Source organism: Protopterus annectens, chromosome 12.part0 (assembly GCF_019279795.1).
Source record: "Protopterus annectens isolate FY-2018-M chromosome 12.part0, PAN1.0, whole genome shotgun sequence".
NCBI lineage: Eukaryota > Metazoa > Chordata > Ceratodontiformes > Protopteridae > Protopterus > Protopterus annectens.
Genome location: NC_056746.1, coordinates 1259502030 through 1259515031, shown reverse-complemented (window position 1 = coordinate 1259515031; position 13002 = coordinate 1259502030). Strand labels below are relative to the sequence as shown.

Sequence of the window (13002 nt, the reverse complement as noted above, 5' to 3'; positions counted from 1 at the left end):
TGGATGCCTCTTTCCAATGCGGGGGGGGGGGGGGGGGGCATCTTAGGACTTGTTGGAAAATCTGTTGAAAAAGAAACAGGCTGTTTCAACTTTGAAGGACTTTTGTAAGTCCCATGCATCTGTCTTCACATTTGCTTCATTTTCCAGATTTAGCCCTTCTGCCCAAGAAGGAGATGAAACCTCTGTACATTCCAAGGGAGACACTGAAACCATGTGTGATCTTACCTCCAGAGGCAACCTAGTCACCTGGGAGAGTGACACTATTGGCCTATTGTTCAGAGCCTTTGGGCATCTCTCTGGGTTTGCCTAGCTTGAGGAGCTAGAAATAATGTTAGGCAAGCAGTGACAGTGACTGTAAGATACCCAGCTGTATACACCTTTAAGTAAACCCTTGTCAAGCACCATCATCAAGGATTAGTGGTTTCCAAACATGGTCACAGATAGCTATGTCTTAGAACTCCTAAGTCTTACTTCATTCAAAGATCAAATCTCTTCTCAGTGTTCTCGGGACAGGCTCAAAGTCTGCTCCTTAAAGAGGCCAGAGAGGATACCCCTCTTTGGAACAAGGCCAAGAGTTCTGCTGTCACCTCTTTGTGGCTCTGAATGAGACAGAAGGCTTTTGCCCTACCCTGGACCTCTAACGTCAGTGAGCACATCCAGTACTGTAGGCTGTGGTTGATAAAATTCTGGGTTTCATGCTTCTGCTGCTGTCTTTGTGTCTGGATGATGTCCGGACATGATGGATGCCTACAGGCACATCACTGTCTGGAGCTTCAAAGAACATTCCTTTGGTTTGCTGTAGTGATGCTGTATGGATTTTGATCTGCACTCTTGTGTCTATTGATATGATTTATATAATAACTGAAACCTAGCAGGAAAAGGAGTCCTCTGTGTTTTACATTACTTTTATGGCTGGTTCCTGTTGACCTCATTGAGAGACTACTTGCAAGTTTTTCTGGAGTGGACAAATACATGGCTGCAGCCCATGTGTGAGACCATGAGCTCAGAGAAGTCCTGTCTGATCTTTTCTGGAAAGATAGCCTCTAGTGGTATACAGCTGGATACTCATTCATGCAGTATCAATCATTCCTACTGACTAAGAGGGCCCATTGCACACCTAAGATCTGGGTTTTGCAATAGACTGCAAGGTGTCAGTGGCTGCAGTCACCTTGTACTCACTGATCATATGCTGGTTCCAGCCTCCTTAATCAGGCCCGGGAATAGTTTACACTCCCTCACTACAAACTTTGTTTTGGTGCCCCATACCACCAGGCAAACCCACTGCAGGTTCTCATAATAGATGCTTTGTTGGCTGAATGGGAGTTCACCTGGGGTCCTCCATGGCTGAGTGGAAGTGGTCCTCTGTGAAAAAGGGGCTATACATCAGCCAGCTGGAGCTGTTTGCAGTCATTTTGGCTCTAAAGACATGTACATGGAAGCCCTTCCAGATTCAGTCTTAACAACCGTTCTGCCATGACTCTTCCAGTGCCGTTGCTGCTTTGGAGCAGGGGCAGACACCCTGCTCCTACTTCTATCAGACTCATCATCTGTTTTAATGACCTTTCCTGCAGTGTGCTGGATGTCTCATTACTGAAGTAACAAAAGAAACATTTCTGATTCTTGGCTAGGAGTCTGACATGAAAACATTGCAAACCACAATATTGCCACCATAAATTTAACAACTCAAAACATCAACTTCCACAATGAAAACAAGAGAACATGTTTTTACAGAGGAGCAAGTCTCCCTGCATAACTGATGTGGAGTCTGTGCAGTAACAACCTTGCTACTGTCTTATGTACTAACTCTGAGATTACTCAACGTTAAGGTAAGAGGAAATGTTCATTACCTCAAATTTCTGAACTCTCGAGATCAGTACTGATCAGAGATATTGAGATTAGAGGTGTAATGTATGTGCAGCTAAGCAGCATCAACTTTGCCAGACTCAGTTAAACTCAGTGGCCTCCAAGGTTTCTGTCAAACCAGTGGTTGGGATAGTGCTGAAGTCAGGTTACTAAACAAGGGTACATGTTAAAACTCCATCCTCAATATATTCTTACCCTCCTGTTTCTGAGAGCTTAGGTGTTGATTTGTGTGATGCAAAGTAGCATGATTCTGTATTTCAGTTTCACAGGAGATTTCTTCATGTTCAGTATAAGACCTCAGCATTTCCAGTTTCTCTTGCTACCATTTGATCTGTAGGCTGCTGTCAGACTGTTCATCAAATGCTAATCCTTGCCATAATGGCATACAAGGAATGGGGTTTGCATATTTACTCTTGCTTAGATGATTTGCTGATTCAGACTTGATTCCCTCAATAGTTAATGGACAGTCTGAGTTTGCTGGTTCTGCTTTTGAGATCACTAACTGAGCTTGGTGTCTGCATACCAAAATGTCTTTCTGACTCAACAAAGGATTCAGAACATGGTCTCCGTATTTCAATGGGCTGTGAACCATCCCAGCATTCTGTCAGCATGGACATTTCTAGCACGGTTGGAACATATGTCTACCAACAGGGTTAAAGTTCTACACACTAAAATTCACAGGAGAAGCTTCCAAATTACCTCTGGAATTTTGGGGGATTAACAGATAGATTATCCAACCAGAAGCATCCTCTTATCTATACATAGCAAACAAAGTGTGTGGTAGGAGAAGTTAGCACTTCTGAACTCAGGCAAAATCTGTCACCTCAGCCCACTAGCATCCTGATGATGGATACCTTTGAGCTGGGGTGCACATCTGGAAGTCCTGGCAGCTCAGGAATTTCATCTGTACTGCAGATACATATACATGCCAACCTTAGCATTTCTCCTGGCTCTGAAGGAAGGAATTCAAAAAATGCATACCTTTAATAGCATTACAAGTCCTACTCACACATCATCAGGTACAATGGAGAATATACAAAGATTCTTGACAGAGATTCAAAAGAAGGTACAAAGATTCCTCACACAGAGAATCAAAGGGCTTCAAGGCTGGTCTTATACTGAAAGACTACAGTAGCTGTCTCTCTACTGTCTTATTGCTTTTTAGGGGAGACTTGTGCCTGACATTCAGTGCACTCAAGGATGACTTGTTATTTGAAACCTTTTGCTTAGAATACCCCACTCATGACCTGACCATAAGAAGACACTCAGCCTCAATAAAATTAATATTAACTATACTGTGAAATGTGACAACTTCGTATGTCAAAGATTTACACCTATGAAATAAACTATTTCTTTGAATCAAACTCAGTCTCTACATCTGCTCAAAACCCACTTGAATTTGGATGTGTTATTTATCTATTCAGACAATAGAAAAATAGTCTGGTACTTAAAACAAGTAGCAGGAGACACATTCCTACCTCCCTTGTGCAGGGATGTCATCTGAGCAGGCTGTGGCTCTTCAGTCACAGCATTGTAATGTCAGAGATTCACGTCTTGTAGGTCTCTGTGATCTCTCTTTATTAGGTCTTCATTAAGCCTGCATCTGTCTTCTCACTGTATTCTGGCTGTTGATGTGACCTGACGTGGATTTACTTACCACCAAAGAAAATGTAGTTTTTTCCCAATGATCTATTTGTTTATATGTCTCCCCTTCAATTTCTTGCACCAAATGCTGGCCATCGTTAGGGCTCACAAGCATAAGCTCATCCTGATCACTGTCTGAAGGCTGCTGTGGAACTAGGACTTCCTCCACCTCGGGGTATTGCTGCTCTGTTAATCTCTGTGCTCTGGCTGGGACTTAACAGCTTGTGTCCTTGAAGTCCTCGATTCATTGAAAGAGTACTTTGTGTTGACGTCCATGAAGATAAAAGGGAGACGATTCACCACATAAGCTCCTAAACCTTCCATTGTGCTGAAGTATTTTTCTTGGAGGGGGAGGGCTATATTCTATGAGAAAGCTGTTTAACTTGGGTGTCGATTTCTTGATGGTTAGGTAAGGTCCTGGTTTTCTTTTTTAACCTTTTATGCCCAGGTGAGGTGACAGGTAGGAATGTGGCTCAGCATAGACTGATTATGCAATTCCAGAGAAAATCCACAGCATAGGCTTTCCTTCAGAATGTGTTGTGTGTTCTTTTGGGACATCAGTTTCATAAATGGCATGTTACAGTTGTCCTTTCATCCACTTGGCTTAGTGGACCTGAAATTTGCTTCCTGGAAGACACTTTTTTTTTTTGGTGCCTGTGACCTCAGTGCACTTGATTTCAGCAAAAGAATCTAGATGGAGTTTTCACAGAGATCAGGTACCTTTTAGCTGTAACCCCTGGTTTATATTTAAGGTTAAGTCAGTGTTGCCTCCAAAGCAATCTGCCACTTTTTCTTTCATCGTTCATAAACAGAACAGAGCAGAGTACATCTTGCACAGAATTTAATTTCTGCCTCAAAGTATACGTGGTTTAAGAAAGTGGAAAATTTGTTCATTTTCTTTGTTTGGGATAAGAAATCCTTTTCATATGGTTTGTGCACTGAATTATTCTCTGCCATATCAGCAGATGGACTATTCTCTGAATAATGTAGCCAAAGCAGTTCCACTAGAGTATCTACTGCTTGAAGTTCCTGTTTTCTTAATGTCTTCATGGCAGATATTTGCAACATCTCAACTTGACTGTAAGTTCACACATTCTGTAGGCAGTGTGACTCGGTCACAGCCAGGATGCAGCTTTCTTTGGAATGATGGTTTTGTATATAATTCTCTCTCGATTCACGGTACTCTTGTACTTGCCTTGTTCCTCAAGGGTTGTTGTGTCTCACTGTCGGGGTTCTTCCCCAAATGTAAAGCTAATGCAGGAGGATCATTGAAGCAACACTACAGCTGTACATGTACTGACATATCAGGTGATTTCCAAGAGGGCCTTCAGCAGTGGATGCCATGTTACTACATTCCATCCTGTTTTATATAGGGAAGCATTTAGTTCCAGCTCCTGTTAGATTAACTGGTTAGGTAGGGTCCAAGGTGTATTAATACTATTATACTTTGGTTCCATTCCATCCAGTATTTTATTTATAGTGGGTTAGAACAAAGGACACTGGTGAGTACATACCTTTAAACCTACAGGAATTTAAGTATAACCTTCACAAGTGTCTGGTTCAATGAGAAATATAAAAGAGTACTGTAGTAGTAGATCCCAGGTGCAAACTCACTGCAGAAGGCCCTTGTGTAGAGCAGTTGATATTGAAAGTACTTGCATATTTATAGGTTCATAGGAGATTACTAGGCTAACAGATGAAGGGCCTTTACAAGTTTAGCAATATAACCCAATTTTACCCAATATGTGGCCCTCAGGGGCAAGAGGATGGCACAGATTTGTGCCTGAGTATTGAGTATCTTACAGACTGCCCCTGTCCATAAGGGACATAGGCACTACCCCATCCATTTGCAATTCCCCATCCACTGATCCAAGTTGCGTTTGAAGAGGGCCGGGGAAGAGCTCTGCTTAATGTGAATAGGAACCCTGCTCCAAAGGAGGGGCAGTCTCTGAGACACATATCTGTCTCTCCAGCATGTTTTGTTTGAGTTGCTGACTAAGTTTAGAGATCCTTAGATCGGGTGACCCTTGTGCTGTTTGACTTGCGGATGTGTAGCAGCTCCATCAAGGCTAGATTTTTGTGAGTGCCTTGTAGGTCAGGCATAGGTCACCCCTTAAAAGTCAGTAGGAGACAGAGTAAAGAGATAGGATTTTTAGTCTGTCCGCTTAGTTCATGTTGTTTACACCCTATATCTTCTTTGTGAGGAACCTCTGAGGCAACTCCAGCTGCTTGTAAGTACCTAGTCAAGTATATGCCAAATGGCGCACTGTACTCGATTATTGGTCTAATGAGGGCTGATTACAGCAGCACTATAATTTCCTTGTATCTTTACGTAGTACCGGTTGGTACTAGGCTATTGGTTCTAGGGCCTCTACAAGCCTAGCCATAACAATTCCCTGGCTATTTCTTCCCGCACTATTTACTTCCTGGACCCCTGTCTAGCAGGGCAACTGATCCCCGGGTGAATTTACTTTCTCCCATCCAATCGTCAAGGTTCCTTTTGAACAGGGCCAAAGAGGCGCTCTGCTTGACATGTATAGGCAGTCTATTCCAGAGTCTGGGGAGTCTCTGGGTCAGGAACCTATCCCTCCAGCATGTTTTGTTTATTGTGATGACAAGGTTTAGATCCCTGGAGCGTGTGGCTCTGAGGGATTGGGATTTCTTTAAGTGTAGCATGTCCAACATCTCTGGGTTTGACATGGCCTTGTATGTTAAGCAGAGATTGCCTCTGAGTAGATGATATGCGTTAGGCTATAGCTGGAGTTTTTTAAGGCGGTCAGCATAGGGCATCTGCTTTAGGCCTGTGATTCTTTTAGTGAGTTATTTCTGTGGCCTTTGCAGTTGTTGCAGGTGTCTTGAGAGGTACATACCAAATGGGGCATTGTATTCTGTAATGGGTCTAATGAGGGATGAGTACAGTGGGACAGTGACCTCCTTTTTGTGGATGAAAAGCCCTTAGTGATGAGGTGTGCCACATAGAAGAATTTCCTGACTGTTGTGGCGATGTGGTTATCGAAGGTGAGACCACTGTCCACCTGTGTCCCTAAGTCTCTTATCACACTTTCAGTGTTTAGTGTACTGCCACCTATGTGGTAATTCACGGGTATATGTTTTTCCCCAAAGGGGATAACTATACATTTCTTGGCATTGAGCTTGAGCCCATGGCTCTGGAACCAAGCATCTGTTTCTGTAAGGCCCTTTTGTAGAGTATCCACATCATTTGGAGATTCAATAATGCCTCCCAGTTTGCAGTCATCTGCAAACTTTGTTAGCCAGAGTCCCTTAGTATTGGCCTGTACTTCAGAGAAGTAGATGCCAAACAACAGTGGTCCCAGGACTGAACCCTGAGGTACTCCACTTGTCTGGAGCTGGATTTGGAGTCATCTACTTTTACAGTGTGGGGTCTGTCAGTAAGCCAGTTGGCAACCCATCAAGTGACGTAGGGATTAATGCCCAGCTTGGGAAGTTTATCTATGATTCCAGTGTGGGGGATGGTGTCAAAGGCCTTGGTGAGGTCCAGAAAGGCTGTGTGGACCGCGTTACCCTCGTCCATGGCTCTGGAGACTGATTCAGAGAAGTCAATCAGGTTCAGGAGACAAGATCGGCCCTTCACGAACCCAAACTGGGTGGGGTCCAGTGTTTGAAGGTTGCCAATGTCTTTGTTTATAAGTTTTGCCACATAAAAGGATTTCCTGACCACTGTGGGCACTTGGTGGTCAAAGTTCAGGCTACTGTCTATCTGCATACTTAGATCTCTCACCTGTGAGTCCACTCTAAGGGGCGTGCTATTGATGTTATAATTGCAAGGGTATTTGACTTCCCAAAGGGTGTGGTAATGCATTTTTTTACATTTAATTTTAGGCTGTGGTTTGGCATCCATCATTTTTCTGATCTAGACCCTCCTGAAGGTTGTCTGCATCACTGGGGGATTCAGTGATTGCCCCCAACTTGCAGTCATTGGCAAACTTTGTCATCCGGAGGCCTTCCATGTTTACCTTGACTTCAGAGTATATTCTGAATAGGAGTGGTTCCAGTACTCAGTCCTGTGACACACCACTAGTAACGTGGCCAATTGCTGGATCTGGATTCACCCACTTAGGCCACATATGTCCTGTCCATGAGCCAAAGGGCTATGCATCCAATGACATATAGGGGTTTATGCCCAGTTTTGTGAGTTTATTTATAATACCTGAATGGGGAATAGTGTCAAATGCCATTACCAATGCCTTGGCCAAGTTGGGGTCCATGGTTATTCTTTCCATGGCCTCACATATAAGACTAGTCAAACTTATGGGTCTGTAATTTCCTAGATCAGTAGATGGTCCCCATTTCTGCAGTGGGATGACTGTTGCTGTTCTCCATTCTGTTGGGACAAAGTCAGTCTGGAGGCTATGGTTAAGTAGAGATACCAATGACCCTATTAAATCTTAATTTAAGCTGTTTAAAAGGCAACCTGGTATATTGTCAGGCCCCATTGAAGCTGTGTTTTTAACTTTAGAGAATGCATTGGCAACCAGTTCTTTGGTGATAATTGGCAGTGGAATGGTGGAGGGTTTTTTTTTTTGGGGGGGGGGGACTGGGGGTGATGGGAGGTGAAATCTGAGCTGAATTTATCAGGCAGTGGATATTTGTGAGTACCAGATCTAGGATAGTTGTTCCTCTAGTGGGAGTGCAGACCAGCTGCTCCAGGGCATTTGAATTTACAAAGTCAAGAAATCTTTGGGCCTACATGTTAGTGGTCATGTATGCCTGCCAATTAATATAAGGGTAGTTAAAATGACCCATGAGTATGATATTGGACAGGATGGTGAGTGATTCTAGTATCTTCAGGTATGATGTATGGGTTTCCTGGTTCATAGTGGGCGATCTGTAGCTCTAGCAAAAATATGGTAATGGATTTTTTCCCATGGTTAGTTGGACATGGAGTAGCTCAAGCATGTCATATTGTTTGACCAACCTTGAGGTGTGCTTATCCTTTATGTAGATAGTTACACCTCCACCTTTAGTTCTTTCATGTTCAGTGGCTGGTCAGAATGTTTGAAAAGCATTATAGCCATGCACTCCCAGAGTGCTTTCTGTGGCTTTGAACAATGTTTCCGTAACTGCACAGACATCAACATTCTTCAGGGTGAGGAGAGCTTCCAGGGAGTGCAGTTTCTTGTCAAGACTCTTGGCGTTGAACAGTAACACCTTTAGATTGTCCTGAGTAGCTTTTATTGTGTCGTAATGTCAAAGCCGTGATATATTGCAACAGCATGGAATACTATGAGAGTTTTTTTTTTCCTTTCAAAATGTAAGTTTTAATTTTAAATTTGCTTCTTTTCAGAGACTGTACATCCCAGTGAGGTTGAAGAGCAGGATCTTTTGGAGTTACACTCTTCAGTATGCCTTCATGTATCTGGGGAGCCTCCTGATTATAATCTGTCTCTCCTTTTTCCTGCTGAATTCTTGGGACTTCATCCCGTCAGTTTATGGGTTCATGTAAGTAAGCAAGCAGCAAAAAAGCATGACCAAGCTTTTGGATGACCTCAGTGAATGTTTGATTATGCAGTGAATGATTGATTAAAAGAAGAAAACGGTTATAATGCCACCCTGTAGGCATCTGTTGAGAGCTCAAATGCAATACTGAAAATTATTGCTATATTTACAGACAGAAGCTGTCATGAGAAATAGTAGACTATGACCAGTGGTGTTATTCAGTTTGGTAATCTGCCAACAACTTTCTGCCCACTCATTTCAGTTCCAACATATTTCACAGACCGTCTTACATAGTCTGTAGTTTTCACTTTACTCAGATACATGTTTCACATGTTTACAATTATTTTCTTAAAATATTTTCAGTTGTATGAACTAAATGAAGTTACTGTTTGCTATTTGTTCCTTCCATTTGATTGTTACTGCCCCTTTATTCATCCGTCATTTCTTTTTCAAGTTATTCCATCACAAAATTGTCATTATTTTACGTAGCTTTATCATGTACCCTCTTTTCTCACCTTTTCTGCATAGTAATATCTGCATTAAAGCATTGTTGCATTCCATAGCTATTTTGATCTGGTAATTTCCTCAGAAAAGTTGTACCATGCGTGCATTATCCTCTGGAAAAGCATGCTTCCTTACATTGTATTCTGGCATCTTGAAAATCCAGTGGATAACTTTGAATCTTTTGGCTACTATACACAGAGTTAGGCAGTCCCACATCTTGCATTCAGACTGTCCTTTTACATCTGTTTATGAAAGGAACATACCTTTTGAACTTAGATTTTTTTTTGTTACTTAACTCTTTTATACCTGTAATGCATTTCTGTGTATTTCTGTTTAGCACATGTACCTCTTTGTGGCATGCTGACACTTGTTTTGCTCCTCTGATTTCCTTATTTCCACTTAATGTCAGTCGACATAAGAAAGGGCAAGGTTTAAGTAACAACATTACATTTAGGATTGTTAATCTAGTTTGTCTTGCAGTACAGATGGACTGTTTACTTGCCATTCATATTGTCATAATTTACATTTGTATTTTCATAACTGAGAGCAGTACTTGCTTATTTATGTATTTATTTTATTTTACATTTGTTTACCGGGATAGTCTGACTGGATACATGTCCATTTTCAGCAGAGGCCCGGGGAGAAAAGCCCCAAATAGACAAACTTACATAGATTACACAAGAAGTTAGATAACATTAGAAAATGTAAAACTAAGTGATTATGTACAATGGTTTAGTAGTGTTCCCTAGTAGGGATTCACAATTCTCATGGACAGACACAATTAAAAGCAAGAGACGTCAGATTGGATATAGAGCTTGGTAACATAGTTGCATGTTATGATATTTACAGGTTATGCTTTCAGTGTATAACTTAGTACATGTTCACGCTGAGATACTGTTTGAGGTTTTTTTTTTTTTTTTTTTTTTTTAAGAGACTTTTGGAGGATTGTATGGTTTTATAGTTTGGCAATGAATTCCAGGTTTTGGCAAACAGGGATTTACCAGCAGATGTATTAGTTTTGTGGGTTTGGACCAGTAGTTTGTTGGCTGACCATAGGGATCTCAGGTTGCTATATGGCTTAATAATATTTGTTACTGGGGTACTAATACTTATTATTAAGTTATAATGTAAAATGTCTTGGTGGGAGATGGAAAAAAAAACAAATTGTCACCGTCCGGGTATAGTGCAGTATTATGTAGGCATTGCTAGCTGTTTGGTAGAAATTTTACAGGTACTGTATGCAGTATTTCAATATGCATGTTAATACTTCCCAAACCAAGTGATTTACAAATTATTGCATGGCATTAGGTGAAACCTTAGATGAAAAAAACTTTCACTGATATTTTCAGTGCAAGTTATGTATCTTGAGGGATATCTAGTGTTTATATATTGTTAATTATGCAAACAACATTATTTTTCACAAATGTCTTGGCAAGTTGGCACCCAGAAAGGAATTTCTTCGCAAGAAAGCTCAAGTATGGCTGAACATTAGTGCTCTGATACTGTATATCTAGGCTGTACAGTTTCCAAGACATAAAATGTTTTTAGTGGAACTTTAGAGAAAATTATAATTCTGGGTTTGTGTACATTATAACATCTTACAATATTGCAGTATCAGTGTGAAGACTTTAAAACATTGCAGTTTGTAATTTTATTCTTCACAAGAAATTTATATCTATTTGGCTTGTGCTATATAACTTGTTTCTTCAGAAATTTTCTGGAATGTGTGCTGGTTGCCAGAGGTGTGGCATTTCACATCTCAGAGGTGTTAATGAATTAAAAGTTATCAACCACCTGTCACCCATCTCCATTACTGAAGGATATGCATGAGAAGTCTCTTTGGTTTTAATTAATATGCCTTTAATATTTATACCTTATTATTGTTGTTGTCCTTTGCAGGGAATATAGCTGCTCTGTGTTTTTATGCTGTTGAGGTCTTCAAAGATTTTGACAGTTCATCAGCTGGAAATTTGCCAGTTGATGTTATACTTAGATAACAGCTTATTCTTTTCTTCTATAATGAGAAATCTTTCTCCATGTTTTGCTTTCCTCAGATCTGTTTATCTACACTTATTTTGCACTAAGTCTAAGTTGCTGGGTTTCCAAGCACTCCAGCCTTGCCAAGTCCCGTTTTATCCTTTCCAGCCTTCTCTTTGTGTATAATAATAAAAAAAGATGTATTTATTCCTTAAAGATATTTTCACTATCACATAAATACATTAAAACGAATCTGGAGAAAAAGCAATTTAATGATTGCCATGTGACTTTTAGTCACTTTTTACTAAGAGCATTACTTTTTATTTTTGAGGAAAAAGTTGATAAAAGTTATCTGATGCAGAGTGCATTATTTGTGCAGGATTTGGGACTCAGGCACTTAACTAACAATGAAAAATATTGTTTTTGAAGGGCCTGTTGCCCTTATCAGCTTTTTCAGTTCCTTTAGCCTCCCCATCCCTATGAAGAAAGATGACAAGGATGATAGGGATACTTCATAGTTCTTAGGTAAATACTAAGCTAGCTGCCTTTATAGGCCATTTTAAGCCTAGCAAACTTAACCTTCAAAGTGGAGAATCAAACTCTGCACCTTGTGTCTGTGAGGCAAACAACTTAACCATTATACCAACTGTCTGCCTTGCGCAGTGAAAAAGAGAAGTACCCAAAAGCCAAGGAAAAGACATGTGGGACCATAAATGAGTAGCCCCTAGTCCTCCTGATCAGCCAGACCCAAAGATCCACCAGCCTTTTTTTGGTACTAGGGTCAGCTCCGTCCTCCTGGAGCTGAACTCCTGCGGCACTGACTTAGGGGAAATCAGCATCACAAGCGATGAGTATCCCCGGTCCCTTTTTAGCTAAGGATGGGGCTGGTTCAGGCAGGTTACATTACCTTTTCTCTCCAGTTATGCCAAGGGAGTTCTCACCTAAGTCTTCCCCTGTGATACCATCCTCGCCAGTTCTGGTCTGATCATCTGATCCCAACCCTGCAAGAAGTGTATTGGAGCCTTTGGTGGCCTCATCGGCTTGGTCTGCCTGTTCTGTTGGGAGTTTAAGATCCTCAGATTTGGAGCAGAGGGTTTGGCTCCATCCTTTTCTTTTCCTCCTTGGGGCCCTTTGCCTTTGGGGTTTATGGATCTGATCACCTTGCCATCACTGAGGTCAACTTCGATGGCTTGGCCACTTCCGGCACCAACTCATTCCTTGGCCTTTTCTACTCTGGCCATGTCAGAGCTGGGAGGTGCCTCAGAGTCAAGAATTCAGGGCCAAAATTCCAGAGCTGAGGTTCAACCCTCTGGGTTTCAGAGTTGTCCCTCCCCCTCGGGGCTTTAGCACTCAGCAGTTTGATTCTGGTATTGGCATCTGAACAGGTGAGGTTAACAATGGAGACTGGATACTCACTTGGATCTTTGTGCCTGGGAAGTGTTGGCTCCTCCGTCCCAGGCATTGGCTTTCGATGCCATAGAGAGAGTTTTTCCAGGTCTGAGATGGGATGTTCAGCAACCACTGAGCTTTCTCCTA

General features: G+C 41.6%; 1 protein-coding gene across 1 annotated transcript in view; it reads left to right on the top strand.

Annotated features, from left to right (window-relative positions):
• Positions 1 to 13002, top strand: part of PIGU (phosphatidylinositol glycan anchor biosynthesis class U) — a 591944-nt gene that overhangs the window by 418159 nt on the left and 160783 nt on the right. Inside the window, exon 8 of the mRNA XM_044090281.1 lies at positions 8834 to 8988. Within this exon, the coding sequence (XP_043946216.1) occupies positions 8834 to 8988 (155 nt within the window). The remainder of the gene's footprint in view (positions 1 to 8833; positions 8989 to 13002) is intronic.